This window comes from Aythya marila (assembly GCF_965140915.1).
Source record: "Aythya marila genome assembly, chromosome: 1".
Lineage (NCBI taxonomy): Eukaryota > Metazoa > Chordata > Aves > Anseriformes > Anatidae > Aythya > Aythya marila.
In genome coordinates, this window is record NC_139042.1 from 126,365,184 (window position 1) to 126,391,062 (window position 25,879).

The 25,879-nt window shown below is 44.6% G+C and overlaps 1 protein-coding gene across 2 annotated transcripts in view; it reads right to left on the reverse strand.

Moving 5' to 3' along the window:
- The window catches only part of FOXJ2 (forkhead box J2), a 32,240-nt gene extending 6,693 nt beyond the window's left edge, over nt 1-25,547 (reverse strand). Inside the window, exons 1-10 of one of the 2 annotated variants that reach the window (XM_082774720.1) lie at nt 24,371-25,547; nt 8,860-9,212; nt 8,245-8,319; nt 6,231-6,299; nt 5,731-5,871; nt 5,202-5,397; nt 2,980-3,309; nt 2,486-2,584; nt 1,797-1,997; nt 931-1,029 (exon numbers count right to left, since the gene is read on the reverse strand). In XM_082774720.1, coding sequence (XP_082630846.1) covers nt 931-1,029; nt 1,797-1,997; nt 2,486-2,584; nt 2,980-3,309; nt 5,202-5,397; nt 5,731-5,871; nt 6,231-6,299; nt 8,245-8,319; nt 8,860-9,192 — 1,543 coding nt within the window. In that variant the 5' untranslated portion in view covers nt 9,193-9,212; nt 24,371-25,547. Of the gene's footprint in view, nt 1-930; nt 1,030-1,796; nt 1,998-2,485; nt 2,585-2,979; nt 3,310-5,201; nt 5,401-5,730; nt 5,872-6,230; nt 6,300-8,244; nt 8,320-8,859; nt 9,213-24,370 lie in introns of both variants that reach the window. The other variant, XM_082774719.1, reaches the window with a different exon arrangement.
- Nucleotides 25,548-25,879: the final 332 nt, after the last annotated feature.

The following is a 25,879-nucleotide window of genomic DNA, read 5'->3' on the forward strand; positions in this document are numbered from 1 at the left end:
GATCGAGTGCACCCTCGGCAAGATCACAGAAGACACCAAGCTGAGTGGTGCAGTCAGTACAACAGAAGGAAGGGATGCCATCCAAAGGGACCTGGACAAACTTGAGAAGTGGGATCATGTGAACCTAATGAGGTTCAACAAGTCCAAGTGCAAGGTGCTGCACCTGGGTCAGCACAATCCCAGATATGAGCACAGTCTGGAAGAAGAACTCATTGAGAGCAGCCCTGCAGAGAAGGCCTTGGGGGTGCTAGTGGTTGAAAAGCTTGACATGAGCCAGCAGTGCACACTTGTAGCCCAGAAGGCCAACTGCACCCTGGGCTGCATCAACAGAGGAGTGGCCAGCAGGTTGAGGGAGGTGATTGTCCCCCTCTGCTCTGCCATTGTGAGGCCCCACCTGGAGTGCTGTGTCCTGGTCTGGGGCCCCCAGCACAAGAAAGATGTTGGTCTGTTAGAGCAGGTCCAGAGGAGGGCTACAAAGATGATCAAGGAGCTGGAGTACCTCTCCTATAAAGAAAGGCTGAGAGAGCTGGGGGTGTTCTGCCTGGAGAAGAGAAGGTTCTGGGGTGACTCCATCTTTCATAAAAAAGATGGAGAGCGACTCCTTGCTCAATCAGATAATGACAGGACAAGGGGGAATGACTTTAAACTAAAATAGGGGAGATTTACATTAGAGATTAACAGGAAATTCTTCACTCAGAGGGTGGTGAGGCACTGGAGCAGGTTGCCCAGAGAAGCTGTGGATGCCCCATCCCTGGAGGTGTTCAAGGCCAGGCTGGATGAGGCCCTGGGCAACCTGATCTAGCGGGTGGCATCCCTGCCCATGTAAGGGAGGTTGGAACTGAATGTTCTTTAAGGTCCTTTCCAACCCAAGCTGTTCTGTGATTTCTCTGGTTTTTCCATGTATAAATATGCCTTAACATTGCCTCTTACCTGGTCGATTATATCCTGGAGAGTCCTGGGTGGAAATCTGGTACATAGGAGATGGCCCGGAGAAGAGATGGGGAGGCTGGGGCTGACCATAGGAGTTCACTGTGGAATGAAGTAAAGCGAACTATTAATGTTCTGGTCAGCTGTCTTGGTCCTGACGGGGTTGCAGCTCAGCCATAAAGCAACCTATTCAAACCTATGGGATACTGAGAAGTTGTTCAGTTGCTGGGTCCTAACCACAAGCTATAGCTTGGTCAAGGATCTCATTTCTTGGCACCTGCAGGAGTTTATCTTATTAGTAAAGATTTTTTTCCCATCAAAAAATGTCAGAAGATGGCTCAATTTATTTTATTTTATTTTTTATTTTGAACTCATTTAGTTCAGTACTAGGCAACATACACCATCACAGTTGTACCAAGACCATGTTACCCTCTGCACTCAGCCCAGCGAGCACCCTCTTACTTTTTGTCAGGTCATTCCTTCTCCAAAGTGGGAGCAAAAGCTTTCTGTTTTACAGCTCCTGCCATCCAGAACAACAAACTCTCAATCTTACCATTACCAAACCAAAACAAATAAAACAAACAAAAACCTCTCCTTCTCTTTTTCCAGGTTAATCTTCTATATGTATTTCTGTCTGGACAGGTAGCCTGTCAGCAGTATGCATCACATAATAACGGTGTGTCTAGGCCATAAACATTGGACATCCTAATTCTTTAAAGTCAGAGGAGACTGAGATGGTGTGGACAGCTCCTGACAGCCCAGCATTGAACTGCTTGGTGCTACACTGACTAGCAAGGTGGCAAGTAATTTAGGATATTCAGAGAACTGCACCTTCATTAACATGGCATTTCAGTTTCCCTCCCAGTTACCTTGGTTCATGGATTGCTCCTGTTTGCCACTGTTCAGGGCACAAGAATCAGAGATTCGAGGGGGCTGCTGCGGGCCGACCAGATGAGGGAGCTGACCAGTCTGGGTAAGGAAGTGATTAAGGGAGTCGCAGAGGTTGGCAATATGGTGTTGATCCAGCGTCCAGTTCTTCCGCTCAGCCTGGCGCAGACTCTCCATCAGCTCTGCAGAGTACAAGAACGGCATCAAAGACAGCACTAACACTGCAGTCTTCCCTGTAAAGAGTTTTTGTTTTCCAGCTCTAAATCTCACCTTCCCCCCACAGACCCAACTTCATCACTTTTAATCGGTAACTGGACACTTAGAGAGCTCCCTTTTAAAGGTGTTGTCTCACTGACTCAGGTAAGGGAGGGAGGGAGGAGCAGAAGGGAAAAAATCTTGGTTAGGTTTCTGACATCTATAAATTAATACCTCCTGCCCAAAATTTCTATGGCATTCAAGTGCTTTAGGGTCTTAATAGAACCCATGAAATAGGACACCTCATTTTACAAATGGAAGAGTTGAGTCACTGAGAAACCAACAAACTTGACAAATGTAAACTGGGTTAAAAAAAAAAAAAAAAAAAAAAATCTGTGCACAGCACTCCTAAATTTTATAGATTACAGTCCCTAGTCACTACGTGACTAGACTGTGTCACTAGGCCAACACTGACCTGAGAATTGGGAGTGCTCAATGCTAGACCAGTTCAGCCGGTTTACCATCTTGAAGCTTTCCTTCAGGGAATCAATGTTGGAGCACCAATCAGGAAATGCTGGAATGAAATGGGTAAGAAATTATTGCAGTGCAGAATACCCTTCCTCTCTATCCCTTGATAAAAAATGACTGTTCACTCTTCACCAAGGATCCTAATGCTATAGTAGCTAGAAAACATTTTTCTCTTGGAAGACCAGCTGTGATGCTTCCTTTTTCATTTAGCCCGACTTTATACCTCATCCCTAAACAGAATCCCAAGCCCAGCGTGACGGCATCCCTCTTTCCTTCAGTAAGAAGGCAATTTCCCTTTCAGATTTCAATCATAACTGTTTTCACCCTCTTTTTCTCACTCTGCAGGTACCACTCAGGGAAAGCTCACTTGTGTGATTTCTGTCTGAGGGCACCCCATTGCTCCAGCTTCCCCAGCTGTTCTTTCCATCAACCCTGACTTACCAAAGCCAGCATTGTTGATTGAAGCCTGTGACTGCTGCTGCTGCTGGTGCTGATGTGGCTGCTGCTGTGGGTGGGAGTGTGGGTGGTGTTGTTGATGCTGGTGGTAGCCTCCATGCTGCATTGGAGGAGGGTGCATGGACATCACTGGTGGAGGGACATAACTTTCACCACCCTGCTGCTTTCCCCCTTGGGACGGGCAACCGTCTGGGGTTGGAGTGTGGAGTGGGGGAGCAGCACCCACTGCTGAGGGACCCTGCTGCTGCTGCTGCTGCTGGTACATGTAGTAGTTGTGGTTGGAGGGTTGCATGTCACCAAGGAGAGAAGAGAAACCTGTGCGGTGAAAGAGGAGGGAGCTTTAAGAGCTGTCTGAATCAGACCTCTGATTAAATTATCCATCTCTAATTTCACACTGCTCATCCTGCTATTTATGAAGCTTTTGGAATGCCCTCTGGAGGCTGCCAACAATTAGCACCTTTATAGTTATGTTCTCACTGTGCTCCAGGTCCTGTTCAGAACAAAAGGCTCTACAAGAAAGCCCCAGCAGAAGTTAACCTTTTAGTACAGTGTTAGGCACTTAAATGCCTTCTTGGATTTTTCCCATATATACCAAGTAACGTGGGCTTTCTGGAAATTTCATGCCCATGTTGTTTTCCTAGAAATGACCACAAGCAAACTTAAACAACAAAACATTTATAAAATAAAGAGGTTGATAAATCTGATTTGCTGGTTCGAAACGCTCCCTTCAGCTCTTATCCTACAAGCAGCATGGTCTGGAACCTTCACAGTTTTTCCTCACACGGATCATTAAAAGTCACACATCCTACTGCTTTTATACACAGAGCACGTGTCAGGGCTCCTTTATTATGGATTCTATAAAATTGATTTTATTACTTTAATTCCTCCCAATTCATTGTGTGTGTCGCTTCTATCCTCTTCCATTTCAGACATAATCTACGTTCAAAAGCATCAGGTGTTCTCCATTCTTCCCCACATCAGGAGCTCCTGCTGCCTCTTATGTCTGCTTCCCCAGTTCATTGTCCCCTTACATCTTGGACTTCTGAGAACAGTCACAGTGAAAGGCCACTAACCTGAGCTATCCATTCCTTACTTGACCATCTGCAAGCAAGCCTCAGTTTTTCACTAGACCCAGAATCAACCCTTAGACCACCCTACTAATTGTAATGGAACAAAAGGGTCAATATTAACATCTTAACTCTAAAATTGCCAGCACAATTTCCTCAAAAACTGCAACTTTTCCTAGACTATCTTACAGCTGAAGAACTGAGAAACAGACCACTGCTAACTTTCACAAAGGCACACAAGTGAGTCAAGGTTCTTCTCTGCATTTTTCTATCTTTCTCATTGTACAACATCTTATACAACAGAGTACTACCAGTAATCTCAAGTGCCAGCATGATGAAAGTAATAAATGTAATAGCTTGTTATTTTACTGAAGCTACAAGTTTCAAGAGGCTCCTCCTGAAAGTAGCAGAGTAGCAAACTCTGCCTGTGCTGTATAACGGCTGACAGCATAAGTGAAATGCTCATCTAATTGAATATTCCTTCCTGCTAGTATTCAGAAGAATGTTTAAGGATAGGGACAGCAAGTGGAGACTTTCCTGAAGTGTTTTCTGCAGAAACACAGGTCTCATCTCATCCCTACAGCGATTCTGCCCTCTGCTGGCTGGTTCCTCAGTCACAGAAATGTGAGCTATGAATGGAGTTGCAGGCTCTTTCTTTCCCACAAAGCTCAATTCTCCAAGGTCTCGTACAAATTCTGCTTTTAAAAGATCTTCACAGTGACGACCTTCCATTCTCTTTTGGGGGAAATTCCACTGCCTAAATGCAACAACCCCCTCCCTCTTACAGTTTCTAGCTTGTCAGATTGTGAATACTTCTCAGACACACTTTTCTTCAGGACTTCATTTCTCTACGCTTCTACCATTTTAGCATTTGCTTTTCTATCAACACAAAGTATTTTTAAATCATAATCCTTTTTATTCTGAGTGAATGAGTGGGGAGCAATAGAGAAGGGGCAGGCAGATTTCTTATCTGCTCCTGGCAGAGCTAATTACAAACCAAGAGCTAATTGCCAAAGAAGGAAAGTCTGTTTGCACAGGCTTCTAAAAGAAGAAAGACCTGAAAGCGTAAGGATAGATCAGCGAACAAGGACTGTGTAGGCAGGTACCTGCCCACCCCATGTGTCACATATTGTTACTCACCGTGCTGAGAGGAAGATGATTTCTCCAGCATGGATTTGTAGAGGTTTCGGAAGGACCAGCTAAGATCCTGGAAATTGATCTCAGAGTAGGAGAACTTGAAGTCATGGTTGGCACTGTACAGCGGGGGTGGCACGTCGGCCCCTTCACGGCCCTGCCCCCCCGCTACAGTAGAGGCAACATCCACAGGTCCTGCAGCCTGCTAAAAGGACCACACGCAACAGAAATAAGGCCTTGGCTTTGTACTAGGTTTTGTAACTTCTGACAGGGATCCAAACACTACCTACAGGTAGAACATGCGCTGCTATCTCCTATCACTTAGCTCTCTCCCAGCAGACCATCCCAAATGCCATTTTCCTTGACAGAAGTTAACCAGCCACCCCCCATAGCACACTGGCTCCAACATCCAACCCGTTCTTAAATGACACTTCCTCCTTATTTTCTGTCTGATTAACTTCTTCCCTTCCTTTTATTTTTCCCTCCCCACACACACACACTTCTTAAGGCTTCTGTCCTCTTCTCCACTGCTCACCTGACTGTAGTTGGCAATGGGGGCAGTGCTCTGGAGTGACAGTTGAGGGGTGGCCTCAGATGGCAAAGAGGCTTCTGTGCTGACTGGAACAGAACCTCGGGGGCTCTTGCTTGCCTCTTGCTCTGGGGAGTCTTGTGGTATCTGTGGAGGGGGAAGAAGGAGAAAAGAAGCCCAAATCAAAAACAGATGGAGAAGTGAAACTGCAGATGGGAAGCCAGCTCCCCCCACTGTTGTTCATGGCTTAGAAAACAGGAGGACTAGGCCTTAATCACCAAAAAGACAGGATAAAGGACTTTAAGCATTATTAACTTAGCTACCGAACAGCAGCAACAGCCACTCAGCAAGATACACGTTAATTCATTCAGTTCTAGCCTTTGTTTCCCCAGTGTGCACACTTTACCCCCAAAATGACAGCATCATCTAGTGCTGGAAGGACTCCTTGGAACAAGAAGGGGGATTCCCCCTCCTGCTCCATGCTGTCAGGAAAGAGTAACACTCACGTCATCATCGGGAGGATGCCGCCTCTTGCGAGATATATCTGGACACGTATCTATTGTCCAATATGAGCCCTGGAAAGAAGACCCAGTGGTGAATTATTGCAGTATTAAATCCGGGTGCTTCCTGCAGCAGGGATTTACTGCCTCAAAAAATGCCGCATTTACTAAACATTAGGACCACCTGGACCACCCTGAGTATCAGACAACTAAGGCCTGGGTGCTGGAAACAGAGGTTGCTCTCTTGCATCGTGTTGTACTGAACAATGAGGTATGGTGGGTGCTACAGGTGGAAGGCAGGATGCTTTACGTTTCCATCACTTTGAGACATGACAACAAGAAGAGCAAAAGATGTTTTAGACCCGAGACAGACCAACTCTTTTGGGCCTGTACGCCCCCCGTCAGTACCTTCCTCACAGCATGTTATTTTTAATTGACTAATGAGGACCAGCTCAGTGTTTAGACTGGGCAGAAAGAACGAGAAGGATCTCTTTTACCATGCTTGTGAGATTTCACTTTAAGTACTGTGCCCTCTTGGGGGCCTCCCAGGCAAGACAGACACTGACATACAGGAATACATCCAACGGAGGAGCACCATGTTGGCTAGGGGACTAAAATACACCACATACAAGCAGTTCACACAGACAGATCTGTTTAGGCTGGAGAAGAGAAGGCTAAGGAAATCCAACCACTGTCTTAAACTATGTGATGAAATTTTAAGATGACAAAACCCAAACTCTTCTCAGATATGCATAGAATAAGATGCAACAAACACGAGTTATATCAAGAGGAATTCCAATCAGATATAAATGATGGTGGTGCATTGCTTAAACAAGTGCCCATCAAAGGCCTGAACAACCCAATCGTGTCCTGTCTGATAAGCTGGGAGGCGGGGGAAGAGTGGTGTTTGACCTCCTGTGGTCCCTTTCAACCTGAAATAGACTATAATTATGTCAGTTTTTTGTTTTCTGAAGCAGCATACACAGAACTCTAGGGTGTGATTTAACTTATTTTGACCTCCAGTTGAACCTGAATAATCAGTGACAAGCAGAGGATGGGTTATCATTACAAACCCAGCCCAAAATGTCAATGAGCACCTTCAAACACGTACTCTGAAGTCAGGATGGGTTCCCTGGAATAAGCCATATAATCAATAGCATTTTGAGCAGTGGTCTCCAGAGACCTTACTTCAATTTTTAGATGCCAACTGAGCATCACCTAGTCCTTCAAATATAACCTGAAAAGGCCTGCACAAAGGCCTGGCAACTTTAGGATGCTGAGGGATGGAAGAAAGTTAAAATAAATCAATAAAATAAAAGCTTTCTGTCTAAATGCATAGTTTCTCATCCGCACCATCTTCTTCTGCTTGTTTCTTTTGTAAAAGTAACAATATCTGCTTGCCATGTCTTGGTTTTGCTAGCAACTCTCCTTTACAGTTGTTACGTACTAACAAGACTTTATCAGCCTTTACTAACACAACAAATTAATAAATTCATGACTGCTACTTGTAACTGGTTTCTACAGATCTGAACTACCTGATCATGACATTTTTTTCCCTCAATGCCAAATTGTCTGCAGTCTACATAAGTAGTTCTGCTCTCACTTCCCTGGATCTTGCCTCCATGAACCATGATGTCATGTCATAATCCTGCCATGCACCACCAGCCACTAAAATCTTTCGTAACAGAACAGGTTGGACCAGACCCACACTTAACAAATATAGATGAAGAAAAATAAGAAACAAAACTGAAAAAGTACACTTAACACTATTCCTTTTCCATTATCTTTAAAGTTAACAGAAGATCACAGATAAGAAAAAAGTGCTAAAACCATTTAGGCCCTTTTACAGGTTCCCTTTAAGCAAATGCTTCTGTAGCCAAGTGCAGCAGTAAATCTTACTACTGCTTCCATTTCTGCCTGCACTTTAGGTTTCAAATTCCAGTCATGAGTTAGAAAGAGCAACCCCTGCTTATTCCTTGCAGTTTAAAATGTCTTGCCCAGGAGCGTGCAGATTTCTTACCTTCCCAGGATCATCCCTTGGTCGAGGCACTTTTCGAAAACACTTATTCAGAGAGAGGTTATGACGAATCGAGTTCTGAAGAGAAATTGAGAGGTACAGGTAAGTGCTACAACAAAAACGTACAGCCTTCTGTGTATGCTCAGGTGTGGGTAGAGAAAACGGAAGGGAAGCGTATACTCAAAAGCCAAACCTCACTACATATACCCACCATGCAGCAGAACAGAAGCTTAGGAAAGGAGAGGAATAGAATAGGCTGAGTAACTGGGGCTGAACCACCTATACAAATACAAAAGGTACAGTGAAAATAGTATCAGCGTGATGCAGAGACTGGCAGTAACGTGGGTTTTGTGGGTTCTTTTTGTTGGTGGTGTTTTTTTTTTGTGGTGATTTTCTTCCCTCTTTTCCCCAGGATTCTTTGTAAGGGCCACCACGTACACGCAACAAAAATCTGAGAAAAAAATGGGACCTCTGTCTCTCTTCATTTCTTCCAAATGGTCAACTTAATTTCACATCTGTTTCTCTTCATTTTGCTCAGTGAGCACATTTGGCACAGAACTAAGAAAATAACATCCATTTATTAGACGGAAAGGGCACTTTAGCTATGGAAGTCCTTACCTTCCAACCAATACCAGCATTTTTGTAGTAGGGAAAATTGTCACAGATCCAACGATAGATCTCACTGAGTGTCATCTTCTTGGCAGGCGACGAGTTGATTGCATACGTGATCAGAGTGGCATAGCTGTAACGTGGCTTCCCATCTTGATGCACTGCAGCCTCATCCTTACTCAGAGTAGCATTGGGATCAGTTGGTGAGCCTGGAGGACACTTTCGGGCAGCCCCTGGAGGCCCTGCTTGTGAGGAACCCCCCAGTTTTTCAATAGTAGCTCTTAAAGTAAGCTGTGGGAGCCAGTCAATGGAGGTGAGGCTGCTTTCCAGGTCAGAGGCCATGGTGCTGGAAGCAGGTGTATCTGTGAGAAGAACAAAAAGCACAATGAGAACTCCTCATATACAAACAAGGTAAACCATAACAACAGAAATATCCGTTTGCATTCCCCTTCTCTACTTCTTCCCCTATCACAAAATACCTGAGTGAAGATCATCCTGCTTTGCATACATTATTCAGACAGATATAATCATCCAAAAAGGCCTACCACTACGTCTCCAGGAGGACCATTCTTGCTAGGACAGCACTGATGATAATTTTGCTAGGACAGCCTTATCCAGAGCATCCCAACTGTTCTCAGGTAAAGAGCCAAGATCTATTCAAAGGACAGGGACCCTCTTCAGCAGCTGCATCACATTCATTCCTTTACTACCTAAGTAATATAACCTTGAGGCCTTCACCAAGATTAGCTGTAATACAGTAGGTTTGTCGTGTCATGTAAGAGGAAGATCGTGGCTAAAAGGGAATACCCACTCATTCACACCATATCCAAACCACAATGGATCTGATGATCTAATTAAGATCATCTGGAAAAGTCAGGACTGTGACTATCTTAATTTGGGGAGAAATTAATTTCTCTCTAAGGCCCACTCTGTCTTTTTGCATCAGGTGACATTATAATTAATCCTATTCCTTAGGGCTAGGATTACATATCTCATTTTAAAACACCAAGATCATGCATAATACTATATATAGATAATTACATCTACCATGTCGAGGTGGAACAGACTATATAAAGCTTGTAATAGTTAAAGCTTTGCCTACCATAACCCATTTTTCCTAAACATACATACAATTTTGATTGTATTAAATCTTGCTGAATTCACGAAATAACAAGCAAATATTTTGCCCAAATCTGAGACATGAGAAAAACTGACTTATCCAAGCTCACACTACAAATTTGCCACAGGGCAGAAACAGACTCGGGATCTTTCTTTTCATAAATATTACATATTCCCCCCCAACCCCCCCCAAAAAAAATAAAACACACCTGTCCAACATGACTAGCACTTGTAGCCAGGGTTTCCTACTTAAATATTTTATAGGAATAAAATATTTAATAGCATAAACACGGATGAACTTGTACACAGCACGAAAAGCTTATATGCTGCCTTTTGAAGTAGTCAGGGCATCAGAAAGATCATTATTCTTACTTGCAATTAGAAGCATCATTCGTTTGGACTGAGGTAGTTTCCATGGTCACAACCTGCACTGCTCTGCACTTAATCATTGAACAAAAATAAAAATAAAATTTTGAAGGGCTGCAAGTTCTGCATCTTTCATTTTGGAAATTAATCTCTGTGGAGAATTCGATGATACCACCCCGTATCTCGCTAGTACATACAAAAGTTAAATGCCTAAAGACATGCACACGCTTTTGTACATGCTCACGTAACAAATTAACTACATGCCTACATGTCAGAGAGCACAGACTAGTGTGAACACGCACTGCTTCGGAGAGATTCACCAGTCAACACCCCCCACACAAGTCCATCACTCATCTGAGCAGATCAGATGAGAAAGGGAGACGCACAAATAGATATTCATTCATTAGAGTATCTGAGTACTCATGCAGAGTATGATACAATACTCTGGTGGAGCATTACAGACACTCGTTCTAAAAATAGGCATTTTACAATAACGCAGTGGATGCACCCAGCATTTTGACACAGAAGCTCCCCACTCTGCCCCACAACCACGTGTGTTACACAGAATCACAGAGTGGTTAGGGCTGGAAGGGGCCTCTGGAGGCCATCTGGTCCAAGCCCCCTGCTCAAGCAGGGACACCCAGAGCACGCTGCCCAGGATCATGTCCAGACAACTTTTGAAGATCTCCAAGGAGGGAGCCTCCACCACCCCTCTGGGCAACCTGTGCCAGTGCTCCGTCACCTGCACAGTGGCAAAGTGTTTCCTGATGTGTAGAGGGAACTTCCTGTGTTCCAGTTTGTGCTCATTGACTCTTGTCCTGGCACTGAGCACTACTGAAAAGAGCCTGGCTCCACCTTCTTTGCACCCTTCCATCAGGTATCTATAGGCATTGCTAAGATCCCCCTGAGCCTCCTCTTCTCCAGGCTGAACAGTCACAGGTCTCTTGGCCTCTCCCCATAGGAGGGGTGCTCAGTCCCTTGATCATCCTGGTAGCCCTCTGTGGGGCTCCTTCTGTATTCAAACATTTCTCTTGTTTTGGGAAGCCCAGAACTGGACACAGTGCTCCAGGTGTGGCCTCACCAGTGCTGAGCAAAGGGGAGGGATCACCTCTCTTGACCTGCTGGTGGTATTTTGCTTAATGCAGCCAATTAGCTGTCGTAGCAGCAATGACATATGGTTGACTCATGTTCAACTTGGTGTCTACCGGGATTCCTCGGTCCTTTTCAGCAGAGGTGCTTTCCATCTGAGCGTCCCCAGTACGTACTGGTGCCTGGGGTTGTTCCTCCCTAGATGGAGGACTTTGCACTTTTGAACATGTTGAACTTTATGAGGTTCTTGTCAGCCCACCTCTCCAACCTGTCAAGATCCCCCTGCACGGCTGTGCAGCCCTCTGGTGAGTCAACCACTCCCCCCAGTTCTGTGTCATCACCACCTCACCCAGATCATTAATTAAAACGTGAAGCAGGACTGCACCCAGTATTGCCCTCTGGGCTTCATTGGCAGCTGCTGGTCTCCAACCAGACTTTGCACCACTGACCACTACCTTCAAAGCCCAGCCATTCGGCCAGTTGTTGACCCACCTCACACTTCTGCACCGATGTGCCCTCACAGTACAGAGGAATGCACAAAGCCTACACCCCGACACGATCCTACACACCAAACCTTTCGTTTTCGTGCACATTTTCATGCGTACATGACACCTTTCAGGCCCGGGCCACCTACACAGCACACCAACAAAACCCGCAAGCAGCTGTGCCAGCACGCGGGGCTGAGGAAACACCTCCCAGCGTCACCACTCACGCCCCGGCGCCTGCATGGATTGAAAAGTAAAATTGCACCACTGCAGTATCTGTAGTGGGTGGAAACATTTCTCTGCCTGTGGAGGAAAGGAAAAGCCCAACTGCTACCAACTTATCTATCTGCTCATCTGCCACAGATGACAGCGATGACTGCTTGCTCTGCAGCTGAGTGATCAGAGCTGCAGAAGGCTTCACACCATGCAGCCTGCTAAAGTTACTGCTTATTGAACGTAGATAGTTCAACCAAGAGGGGCCAATCTCAGGCATTTTTAAAAAAACAGAAAGCAGCATTATTCCTTTCCAAATCACCCAAGGGTAAAGCAACAATACATTTTTACACAGCTTTGGGCACACGGACAAAGGCTGCTGGGACTGCTGACATCGAACGGAAACACAGCGAGACCTGCACGGTAACTTCACTTGGACAGCCCTCACTAACAAGTATTAGTTTGATCAACCTGGGAGGAAACAAACATGAACTGATGTCAGATGAATGTTGAATTTTCTAAGTGTGCCTCATAAAGATTTCAATTTTTCACAATGCAATCGGAGAACACATGATCTTATCATATGCATTAATTCAGAAATATCAGTTGTGCTAACAATACAAATCAAAAGTAAAATAGTTACAAGTTACAGCTAACACCTCCTTTCTTAAACACATATCAAGAAAATTAAGCTACTAAAACCTATAACAGATTGAGATACCAAAATGAAAGAAAAAAAAAATATGGAACAACACAAAACACTGCAGTTTTCTTAAAGATTCAGATTTGCCCAGCTTGTATCAGTAGAGCATTTAGCTCTACTTCACTGGCTATGAAGTAAAATGCGAAGTTGATACCAACACACCAACTCTCAAACGTACAAGCACTACTGTATTTGTGTAAAATATCTGTCAGGGAGACAAGCAAGGTTAGAATTGGGTCCCATCACTTTCACACTAAGAATCTGTTTGTTTTTTTTTCCCATTCTCTGGTTTATAAAACATTTTAACAAGAAAACAAAATCCTTAAACTTTAACTATATATATAATTAAATATATATGTATGTTAATATATGTATGCATATGCACTAACCAACCCATATTGAAACAACTACTTCTCAGTAAAATCCAGCAGCTCTTTAAGAATACATACGCCAGACAGTAATTCTGGACAGAAAGACTTTTAGACATGAAAGCAATCACCTGTGATATTTCAAGGCAGTGGAATAAGACTGTTTTTCCAAGCTTAAACTTTATCATATTGCCGGAATTATAAATCTGTATCCTGGCAGTAAAGGATCTGTAGCATTCGTGCACAGTCAAACCCTCAGGTACGGTGGCAGTTCCAGAACAATGTTGACACAAAAATAATTTGGTATAATTTGTTACTAAATTACTATAACAGTAGTACTTGCTATTATTTGTGCTGTGTATTTTCATTCATCTGATCCGAGCCGTACACCAGCTTGACACTACTTAATGGTACAGCACAACACCGCTACAGCCAAACGTCAGCAGCTGATGGTTCTTTCATCTTCCCCTTCCCAGTTCATTGCCTGACAATTCTTCTTTCAAATTCCTTTTTTATAATCCCACTCAAAGAGAGAAAAAAAAAAAAAAAAAAAAAAAAAACAACAACTAGTGACTAACAAACATACTGAACCAAACAAGGGTGTTTAAAAAAAAAATCCTACCATATTAGCAAGACAGATTTAACTCCAAATAAATAAAAAGACAGTTAAGGACCAGAATTCATCATCTCCCATTTTGCATGTACAGAAGTAAATGTTATCGGTTTATATATTTGGTTGACTTTAAAAAATCAGCTGTAAGGTAGCCAGTCATAACCACCATCAGCAGCTGGAAACTGACTGCACAGTCTGCACTCCTCAAGTACTAACTAGTTCCAGCACAAGACCAAGTCAAGACAGATCAGAGATACTGAAACGACAGCCAAGCACCAACTCAGATCTGCAGCTAAATACACAAGAACCTGTCTGATTCATAAGGAAGACCTATTAAAGAAAATCCTAGCACGGAATACCTGTTAAAAACCATTAATTCCCTCAGGACTAGTAACACTTCACTGCAGCACTCCAGGAAAGCTACTGCCTTACTGTGAGTATCTGCAGCTCACAAACTGAACCTCAGGTTGAAAACGTAAGCCAGCTTTCTGTCTGTCAGATTGTACCATACCTGCTGCTGGACTGCAGAAATGTGTACTGTGCCTACCCTGCTGTTTTGCAAAAGCTTGTTCTTAGTCAGCCCCTACCTTGTGCCACTACTACTTACGTATCAGGAACGGAAGAAAGATCTGAACAGTGAGGAACAACACTCTGAGGGGCAACACTGTGCGCAATCACTGAACATTTATAACCTGAAATATTCTCTAAGGCAGGGCCCAAAGGCTGTCCATTCAGTAGAGGGTGAAGCAATGAATGAAACTACACCATACACAGCCTATAGATAATGCATATTCTACAACAGATCTGTGGATTTACTTTCTAAATTTACTTTTCACTGTTGCTTTATTTTTCTTCCTCCTGCTATTCTAATCCAATGAAACACTGCTGGTGAAACACTCAAAGGACACTCAATCTAATTTTCTCAACATAAACTTTGAGAAGGAAGATACACAAAACAGACTACCAAGTAGTGAGACACATTGCTGCAGAACACCTGTAAAAATAAGATCACTTCTACTGAGGTGCCTGAAGCACAGATCCAATGCTGACAGTATGCATCTAATATAGTCTGACATAAACCTCACTTCTGGGGTATTTAGCAAACAAATAAACATCATCATGAGGAAAAGAAAAAAAAAAAAAAAAAGAACTTGACCACTGAAACAGAAAGGTGAGCAGGATGCCAATTAGACTAAACTGCCTCAGAAACTAAGGAAGAAAGTAATGCATAAGAATGCATGAGAAAACAGCTTTTACTTTGACAAAAAAAATAAAAAATGTACTTTATCAATGTTACTAAGGAGCTGGAGATTATCAAGGGGCTGGAGCGCCTCTCCTATGAAGACAGGCTGAGGGAGCTGGGGTTGTTCAGCCTGGAGAAGAGAAGGCTCTGGGGAGACCTTACAGCGGCCTGCCAGTGCCTAAAGGGGGCCTGCAGGAGAGCTGGGGAGGGACTCTGTCTCAGGGGGTGTAGTGATAGGACAAGGGTTAATGGTTTTAAGTTAAAAGGGGAGATTTAGACCAGATATACAGAAGAAATTATTCACTCAGAGGGTGGTGAGGGCCTGGCACAGGTTGCCCAGAGAAGCTGTGGATGCCCCATCCCTGGAGGTGCCCAAGGCCAGGCTGGATGGGGCTTTGGGCAACCTGGGCTGGTGGGAGCTGTCCCTGCCCATGGCAGGGGGGGTGAAACTGGATGATCTTTAGGGTCTGTTCCAACCCAAATCATTCTATGATTGTTCATAAATGAAACTTAACCTGGAAGAACTGGCAGGGGTTGTGTTATTATATTAGCAGGCAAAAATGAAAGCATTGCAGTTAGAAAGCACACTTCTGTTTGCAGTATCTATAAAAGGAGGAAAAGCAGTCCCTGTGGCAAAGAGGTAGCAGAAATCATCATACCCTAGAACCACCCTTCTCTTCGTTGGGAGCAGTATAACAAGCACAAAAAATAAACTAATACAGTAATTAAACTAATAAGCTAATAATTTATTGCCAATAAATTATTGGACTGGAGGTGTGGTAATAGAGTGTACACAGCTCACACTAGTCATGAGCTACAAAGGAAAAAAAAAAAGGCTTCAATCAAAGGAAGTTACTGTCATCTAAAAGCACACAGCTATATGGATATGAACTATGAAAAGTTATTATGTATTAATTTTTGTAGAAAACTGGCAGGAAGATACAGTTTACAAAACTTGACCTGCATATTTAAACTTATCAATAGATAGCATTACAGCCAACATCCAAAACATCACGTCAAGGGAAACAGTGTCTTTACAGGCATAAAAGGGTAGAATCAAACAGTTTGATCTAAATTTTAGTAGTAAGACCAACTACTCAAAAGACTTTTGTCATTTGCTACATGAACATGCTGCAGAAATGTAGAGAAACACTCAGCAAACATTGCAGAAACCCCTCAGACAGTCTGAAGATGTGTTCAAAGTTAAGATTAGTGTGCTTATTTATGGTGCTGTGCAAGTGAGAGCGGGGAATATGTAACACCTGTTAAAAGAAACAGCAAATGATATTGAGAATAGTGGCATGCTTAAAATACTTCTGAGCTAAAAGTTACTTTATTTGTAGTAAGACCATCATAAAAGATTTATTCTAATAATAAGCCCCATGTCCCATTATTACGTAAAAAAAAAAAGAAAAAAAAAAAAAAAAGTAAAAGCAAACCAAGTAAATTTGAAGCAGCACAATGAAAATAGATCACCCCAGCAGAAGGATCTCTACAGCATCCCTCCACCTTCAGAACCACTATGCAACATCTTACCATTGGAAACAGGAGCACGATTCTAAGCACATGCCAGGAAGGTAGGAGAAATCTTTTGGCACGAATATTAACAGAACAATTAGTCCTACACTGAAAAAGGTATTGGGTATTGTTTTTGGAAATAGTTCAAATTCATGAGCACATATCTGGAACGAAGGTTTCCCTTGGAAACCCAGAAGTCGGAGGTAGACAAACCATATTTAAGAGAAGGTATTTTCCCCCAGCTTCATGGAAGCACCTAGCTTGAAAAGAAGGATTTCGATTTTAGCTGCCTATCAGAATCATATCCCGTAGTAAAGCTTCAGTACAGGATATGCAAACACTGATATGACACACAGATTGTCTCTGAAATTAGAGACAATCAGAAGTAGATCAGCATGCAAAGTATCTTGTTCAGAAGATCTTCACATCACTGCAAAGACAGCTAGAAAAACCCGGGTTAAAAAAATGCAACATGCACTTGTAAATAAAAAAAATGTGTTCTTATTCACATTAAAAAATGGATCTGTCAGTAAAAAATGAAAATCTGACTGCAAGTGGCCTGTTCACCAAAAGCTGAACCACTGAAAAAGACATTAGTCCATACGAGTTCTGCAATAGCTGCTGAAACAAGCCACAACCCACACTGACCTTGTGAGAAAATGAGTATCAAGCACCAACTTTGCATTGAATTCATAGAGAACAAGGAAACTGGTATCAAGTACAGATCAGTGGAGTACCACCTAGCACAGGAAATGCTCCCAGAGTTGAGATTACCAAAGCACTGCAGAAAAAGTTGTTAAAGAAGAGCTTGGAAGCAAAGTACAGATGAAATTTAAGTTGTAGATTGATCAGATGAATCACGTAGCCCTGTGTAAAGTTCACAAATTAGGTCTCAAGCACAACTTTAAACACAATCCTTTTTCACTTCTTTGTTAGCTGTTCATTTGAACTAATGTGATTGAACAGTCTTCCAGGAGACATCTGACAGCCTCCAGCCAAGTGCACAACTTTTAAGGATTTTCAGCAAGTGTGAACGTCAAAAGGATTCCACGTACCACAGGAGAAGGGATGTACACCCATTAGTTCCTTCTTCTAGCTTAAAATGCTATTACTGCTACTTGGCACTCTGCATCCTACCTACGAAGTGCTACTTTCTGTGTGTCATCCTCAGACCAAGCCTCCTGTTCGGGCTGTTACAGACTCATAAAGAAGCCACGTTCTTCCACATGCACGCTTACTACAGCTGCCACCTTGCTGTTCTGAATAAATGTTTTCTGCTCCAGCTCTGACCTTCCCAGTCTCCGAGATGTGCCTTCGCTTATGACTATCTCTATTTACTTTTGTAATCGGTCCCGTTCGCAGGAGCAGCCTGGGAGAGGAGGACACATGCAATAATAACCCAGCTACATCTGAGTATCGGCAAGGCCTTCGGAGTAATTTTCAAATATGTAAATAAGTAACCTCCAGTTTGTCTCGCCTCTATTGGCTGGCAATTCTCCTATATGTATCAAGGTATGAGTCAGCTGAGGAGGAATGCGAAGGGATGATCACGCAAGAAATGGAAAGGCACAGCGTCATGCCTGTGTTGCTGGAGAGCAAAGGACAACACAATAAAAGGCAGAAAGAGATAGGGGAGAGGCATAAATGTGGAAGGCCCCTCAGAGGAGGGGTGAGAAGCTGTGACCTTACGTGGTGCACGATGGCCAACGGGCAGAACTGAGGGGGAGGAGAGGTGGCAATGCTTTGACTAAAAATGCCAGGAGGTTTTGCTTCAGCAACTGTCTTTTTGACAAGACTCGGGGAAAGTAAGAGTTGTCAGAGGCCAGGAAGAAGAGAGAGCAGTAGCTGAGATGGCAAGCAAAACAGAAAGCATAGGGGTTACCCAAAGAGGTAACTAAGAAAGAAGCAGCAGATTAAGGGCATGAAACTGGAGGATGAGGTCTTGTATCGTAAGTGTAAAAATAATAGTGTGATTCGGAGAAAACCCACGTCCAACTAGGGTCCAACTGTGGGAGGTTGCAACAGAGGAAAGCAGGAAACAAAGGGAAATCTCACGGGAGATTTCTGGAGTTTCATCCTGGTCTCAGCAATTTTGAACTATCAGCAAATCATTAAAAAAAAAAAAAAAAAGAGACATTAAGGTGGTATGCTGAAATGCATAATGTAATATCGCTGGCATGAAGAAAGTGAAAAAAAGCCAGGAGAGCATGCCAGAAGTGGGTCTGTGTGTCTAACTTATGAAAAAATAAATGGAGGAAGGTAAATGGCCTAGTACAGAAGTAACTGAATAAGTAACTAGAACAGCAGGAGGGAAACCAGGAAAATACAGACACAAAAGTCAAAGGAGGACAAGATTTCAAGACTGGGCATGATCAAGTGTCAAAAACAGCAGGGAAGCCAAGAAGGATGAAGATGGAATACAGACCCTGAGACCTGGCCAAGAAAAGGTCACTAGAGATCTTAGAAGGAGACTCTTCAAGGCAGTCAGAGTATCTATACTCAAGTCAACTTTAAAAACAATCCCAGGCTACTGACACGGCACAGGATCTGTCACCCTTCAGTTCTGGCTTTGTGGGTCCTGCCACGAAACACAAACGACCAGGGGCATCGTGCTGCCACTGCTCCTCAGCGCCAAGCAAAGCAGCACGCAGAGGCGTCGAGTTCAATTTCACACCGCAATTAAGGTAATCGACAGGAAGAAGAACACCAATAACAACACCCAGCCTTCACGAAGGGTTTCTCCTCCTCACGCTCTGGAACCCTTGGAAGGGACGATTCCCGATTCCCTCTTCCAGCGTCAATAGGAAGCTGTGCAAAGAGGAGCACACGGCGCCAGGTCAGCCAGCAGAGCAGCAGCAGAGCCACGCGGAGCACACAGCACGCCCACGCCAGCTTTCAACCTTGAAACCCTGTCTGCTTTGCTCAGGTGGAGAGAAAGGGAATTTCAAAGGGAATTAATAGTTTGCCCATTTTTGTCTGCAAGTTACTGATGGAGAGGGAGATTTTAAAATATTTATTTACTTAATTTTTTGGAGGGAAACTGAGAATTCACAAACTTTGCTCCTTTAACTGATGACAACAAGCAGTCCAGATTCCTTCCCAGTTATTCAGATTTGAACTTTTAGCAGTATGTATATGTTTCTCATCATCAGCCACAGCCTTTACACAGCAAAGAGCATAAACAAAATTTGAATTGCTAATGTAAAGAATAAAAAGCAAATACTTCTTCCTCCAGGTATAAAAGCTCTCACTCATCTCTCGCTCATTACTCAGTCTGTCATACATTAGAAAGGCCAAACAAAAACACACATGCCTTTATTTGTTGACTTCATGTCAAGTAAACTGACCAGCTTAGAGAGATCGGATCAGAAATGAGGCACTGGGCCTTGCACAAATTGTTCACACCAACTCAAAACCAAGCTCCTGAAGTGCTGGGAGCAACCAGAGATTGCAGTGCAAGGGGCTTTCATTCCAACCAAATAAAACCTTGAAGAAAAAAAACATGAAGAAAGGAAGGGGAAGGAAAGGAACATGGGAGACAAAGTACCATTCCCCAGCTTTGTTGACCTAGACATTTTCAGATGAACAGAGTTTCATTTATTTTATATTTGTATAAAATGTGCTTCTTGACATAAACTCTGGCCAAAAAAAAAAAAAAAAAAGGAAAAGTTTATCCACAAGCATATAATCTAACAAAAGCCAAAAAGATTGAAATACAGGTGCAATAATGGTGAAATACATGGTGAAATACAGGTGCAGAAATAATGAGATCTGTGAAACGGGTTAAGAAAGGACTCCTGATAGTAAAGAAACTTTAAAGGACATAGGGAATGCTTCTCTTTGGAGAGACAAGAAGTGTTTCAGGCTTCTAGGGCCACAAGAGAGAATGACAAATGGACAGTAAGGAAAATGAGATGCAAAGAGCAGTACAGAGAGAACTGGGAGGAGTACTGGGGTGTAGGAGGAAGTGAAAGTAAAGTAGATGGGGTGGAAACACGCTGGGCCTTAAAGGTGCAGGAGAGGAGACTGACTATGACACAATGATGGGAAGCCAGGGATGGGATTCAGGAAACTGCTCACGAGGTCCGCAGCTCGCAGCATCTGTGTCTTCTGCCTTTAAGGCACCAACTCAAAGGGTCATATTAGGACTGGGTAGAGGATGGAGCAGTCAAAGACAGGAGGATAAAACAGCTGGCTGGTCCAAATATTGGCAAGGCACCACAGCTCACACCTGTAACGGGTCCTACGCTCTGTTCTCTGCATTCTGAAACGCTCCCAGTATTCTGCATGTTCCTTTTCAAAGGTAAAATGAAAATTTTGCAGCTCATTCATTGTGAAAATGGACTGCAGCATGCTTGCCCTCTCTCAGTAACATACACTCAGAGGATGCCTTAAAACATGATAAAACTAAGGGCAGAGTAGACATATGCCATGGATTTTTATGTTCATCACATATACCTCAGAAGGAGGACACACCAACAGCACAGTAGGTAGCAAGTATCAATGTTAAATCCTATAAAAATGATAAGCATTTTGCAGTTGAACACAAGCGGGATATTCTTGATAAAATAATGAGTACAGCAGCCAGCAAAACAGGGGTTCAGATACTTTTCTTTAGGCTTCAGTATTGACACAACTGGAAAATTCACACATTTTGGAAGTAACAATTTTGGGCTGTCAATCTGGGCACTACCCTCACTTTCCAAGTTGTCTTCTGGAAGTGCTAGAAACATTTTATTATTATTATTATTATTCGTTAAAGCATCACAAGGCAACAGTTTCTGCAAACGAAGTGCCACAGCGCACAGAGGGTTCTGTTCTCAAGTCACTGGTTACAATCCCAAAATTGGGGAAAGCAAATGGAAAAGCGAGTCCAAAAGCATCTCAGCTTCTGATTGCTAATGACAGAGATGTAATTCCTGTCTGACAGCTGTGTAAAATGAGATAATCATCTCAGCCCTGCTCTTGAGAGACAGCTGTCCATATCACAGTTGCCATTAACCATACTTCTTTTCTGACACTTGAAGGGCCAAAGATCCAGACTGTGATGCAGACCGAATCTCCCACTACAAAGGTCAGCTGAAATTTACAGCAGGACGTAGTAAGTGAAGATACCAGTACCTCTGGGATGAGAAAAGACCTTCTTGAGAGACATAAGCATTCAGCTGCATTTTTATTGAAAAAATAAGTACTAGTATAGTCACAACCACATCTTGGACTGGGAAATGATATCTGAACTCCTTAAAAATCATTTATTCTGTTTCATTTGAAACTGTCTGACTCTTTATTCTACCCTAGACGCTTGCCTACAGAACCAGATTTCAAGATAAAAATCCAAGGAACTTACAGAACACATACTGAAACATTAATATAACCTCCTAACCTTTCAGTAATTTAATCCTTTTGACATAACTCTCCAGACCTTCTCATTGCATTTTACCTTAGGGCTTGACATGAAGTTCTCAGATGAGAGTGGAGCACACGCGGGGCAGAATCACGCTGCTTCAACTTTAACAGTCAACTTTGGGAATGATGAATGACCAAATTTAAACTTACAAATCCATACACATGCGTTTAAGTGTCTCTGTACAGTGAAGACTTCATTGCCTCTGTTAAGTCAACTCTACATTCCTGGGCACTTAGGAAAATTAGGCTATTTACTTAGGTACCTACATGTGGTTTCAGAAGTCTAATTTTAGGTGTTCATGTTTAATATTCTTAATGTAAACGCTTAAAGACATAGTGCTTCCATTCAAATGCGTCTATACAGTACCTTGCACTTTTTATGAAGGCAATATTCTCCATTTTTCTTTCATGGATACTTCTGAATAAAATAAATGATGCAAAACAGCTGCAGTGTTCCACCTCAGAGGAAGCTGCATTTCAGTCTGTGATAAACGTTTGATGAAAATACCAACATCACCACGGAAAACCTATGCTCCCAAAAGATTACCCCCTCCCTCGATTTTATCAGTCTGTCCTGGCTTTTGTATAGTTGTATTTCAGACTACAAGATCTTCAGAGCAGAGATTGTCTTAATTTTGTGTGTCTGAGTCAGCACCGAATGCACTGTCAGCAATTACCAAATAAATAGCCAACAATTACACTACAGCATATGAGTTTCTGCCCTGGATGTCTGTTGTGAAAAAAAAAAGGCTCTGATACAAACTAAAAAATCATAATAACCAAGGGAAACATATACAAATATATATATATACACACACAAAAATAATCATTGCAGGAAAGCAGAATTCTGTAAGGCTGGCACATATATTCTGTAAAGCGCCCTGGCATCCATCAGAGCCAAAAGCACTTGAAAAATGTCAAGTCATTACTGTGAGGATGGGGACAGAGCAAGGTAAATTGGCCTCTGGAGAATGAAAAGTTAGCTACCCCCTTGAATTTAACCTCTAGAGCATGAGAAGTCAGTTACCCCCTTGAATGTACAAAGGACAAAATGCCTCAGTTATCTCTTCTCTTGCACTAGATAACACTGTACTCAAAACAGGCTGATTGCATAACTGTAGGGCAACAGGTAGGAGGGCATCTAACAGTACTCTGAATATACATCACCTCTGGGTTCAGTCTCCCCTTCACAAGGAGCACCTTCTCAAGCTATGGATAACTGTCAAAATTCCCTGCAGAAATGGGGAATTGTTTTGGAGGAACCTGGAGGCATCATCCCCTGTCTGATCTCACTGGCCACGTTTTTTCTTCAGGGTTTCCCTGCTCACTGTTCTGTGAAATGCATACTGCAAGGCTTCCTGTCCTGGTCAAGGGCCCTTTGATCTTGGATTTCCTCACTGCTGTCTCAGTGGAGAACACAAATAGAAGTACCTCAGGTGAGGTACCCGTGGGTTTGGTTCTTCTGCTACAGGGATCTGCTTTGACTTCATTTGAAACGAAGCCTCCCTTGGACTCGATTTCTCAGGAAATCACGTTGCTGTCAGAATACTCATCTGGGGCTGGAAATTAACTGTCTTGTCTACAGAAAGCAGCCGGCTTGGCTCGCGATGGCACCAGGGTTACCCTTCACGTGAGGACAGCGTACAACACGCACCAAGACTGGCAGCAGCAGAATGGCTTCTTCTGACTTTCAGAGCAGGTCCCACTAGCACTACCGTGATTTTTCATTCCTAGGCCCCCGAGCACAACAGATCCCACTCCCAAGGGCACTCACACCAGCGTCCACCCCACAGCCCCGAGGTACAGCAGGACACGCGGGACCTGCACGTTCAGATCCCAAGCACAGGAAGGTCTGCATCCCACGGTGATTTTATCACCACCGTTATTTGCACAGGAGGGCACGCAAGGAGAACAACTGCCACTCCAGCCCCATGGAGGCATCTTTGGGCACTAGCACTGCAAATCACCGTCTGTATCTCCTCGATACTTTTTGGGCAGTATTATCCTTCTCAATGACCCCTGAATGGAAGAAATTCACTCCACACCAGAGATGACGAAGGCTGAGCCTAGGATTAATGCACCAGTGCAATAAAATAGAAGAGAGAGGACAGCAAGGTTTCTTACAATTAATTAGGGTTAAGGTCTCCAATAAACTAAATAGCAAGGAAAGGCATCAGATCAATTACACATAGGGTACAACAAGATTGCAAAACGACAAGAGATGGAGAAAAACAGCCATAGGAAGGTTTGGAAAAGGTTCAGAAACAACAGGAGAGGAAAAAAAAAAAGATTAAAAGGAAAGAAGATATGGTGAGAGAAGAGACATGGAAAATAAAGATAAAAAGCAAAAGAGAAGGACAGATAGGAATAGGGAGGTGATATAATGTGGTCACTCACTCTGACTGGAAGATTCTTCTGGAGGGAGGTGGATTATCTTCAGTGCTGGTTTCTGGGGTGCTGCTCTTCACACTTCTCTGAGACCCATCCTCAGAATGTTGCTGTCAGTTATTCCAAGAGCTTCTTCAAGAAATATTTCGAGGGCGTGGGGGTTGCAGATTAAATCAGAATCTTGAGTATTATAACAATCTGCCTGGGACTGTCACCTCCCTAAAACTGCTGGTTTTATCCCTGGATGGAGATCCTCTCTCCCTTTTGGCAGCTGAACACCAAAGGGGTGTTCCCCCGGGAGACTGCCTTTTCTTCTCCTTGCTGCCTGTCAGATTGGGGAAATTGATCTCCAATGGCCTCCCTACCTGGAAGTCCCTCTTCTTTTTCCTGTAGGTGCACCTTGTCCTTGGGGGTGGCGGGACCACTTTCTGTGAAATAATTCTTGCCAACGCTGTGGGTATTATCGGGGATCTCTGCCTTTTCCCCTCCCTGAAACCGGGAGGTCAGCGAACACTTGGAGAAAACCCCCTTGGGGTTAGGGAAGGCGGGATCTCCCTTGGGACGGCGGGGGATCGGGTAGCTCAGTACTGCAAATCACCTTTACCTCCAGCGGCCAGCAGCAGCTGGAAAAGGGAAGAGGAGGCACCTAAATTTACCCGTGCTCTCCCTCCCGAGCAGGGATAAATAACCAAAACCACTGCACACGCAGCCGGGGCTCCTGCTTATTTCTGCCTTGCCCGCTGCCTCCCTGGGGCACCCGGGGTGCCTCCTGCGGGCCGGCTCCTCCCGTGCCTGGGGGGGGGAATCTCCTCACCGCCCAGACGGGCACCGGGGGGGCGCGGGGCCGCTCGGGGCTATCCCCGCCACCCCCGGCAGGCCGCGGGGGTCCCCCCCAGCCCGGCCCGGCCCGGCCCGGCCCAGCCCTGCCCGGCCCAGCCCAGCGCCCTGAGCTCCGGCCCCGGCTTCCCCCCAGGCCCCGGCCCCGGCTACCGCGGGAGGCCGCGGCGGCCCTCGGGGCTCAGCGCCCGCCTCCGCCGCCGTCCGCCGGGCCTCGGCTGCGCCCCCGGGGGCTCCCCGGGCCCCGGTGCCGGAGCAGGGGGGGGACGGGGGATGGGGGACGGGGAGGGGGCGCCCGGGCGGGCGGCGCTGAGTCCCTCCAGGCCCCGCCGCTCCCGCGGCTGCTGCTGCTGGCGGCGGCTCCGCTGCAGGCCCCGGCTCCTCCCCGGCCCCGCTCCGCCTCCTCCGGCTCCCCCCGGCCGCGGCCGCCCCCGCCTCACGCGGGTTAAGGAGGCGCCGCTGCCCGGCCCCGCTCCCAAATGGCGGCCGCCGCCTCAGCGCGGCCCTATCCGCGGTGTGGGCGCCGTGCCGGGCGCTGCCCCGCTCCCCTCAGCCCTCCCAGCCCGGTTCTGAGCCCTGTCCCCGCTCATCTGCCTTCGTGTGTTCCTCCATAACCGTCCACAGGAGCGTCCCCAAAGCTCGGGGTGTGTTTCCGCCGCAGTCCCATAACACGTTATAACC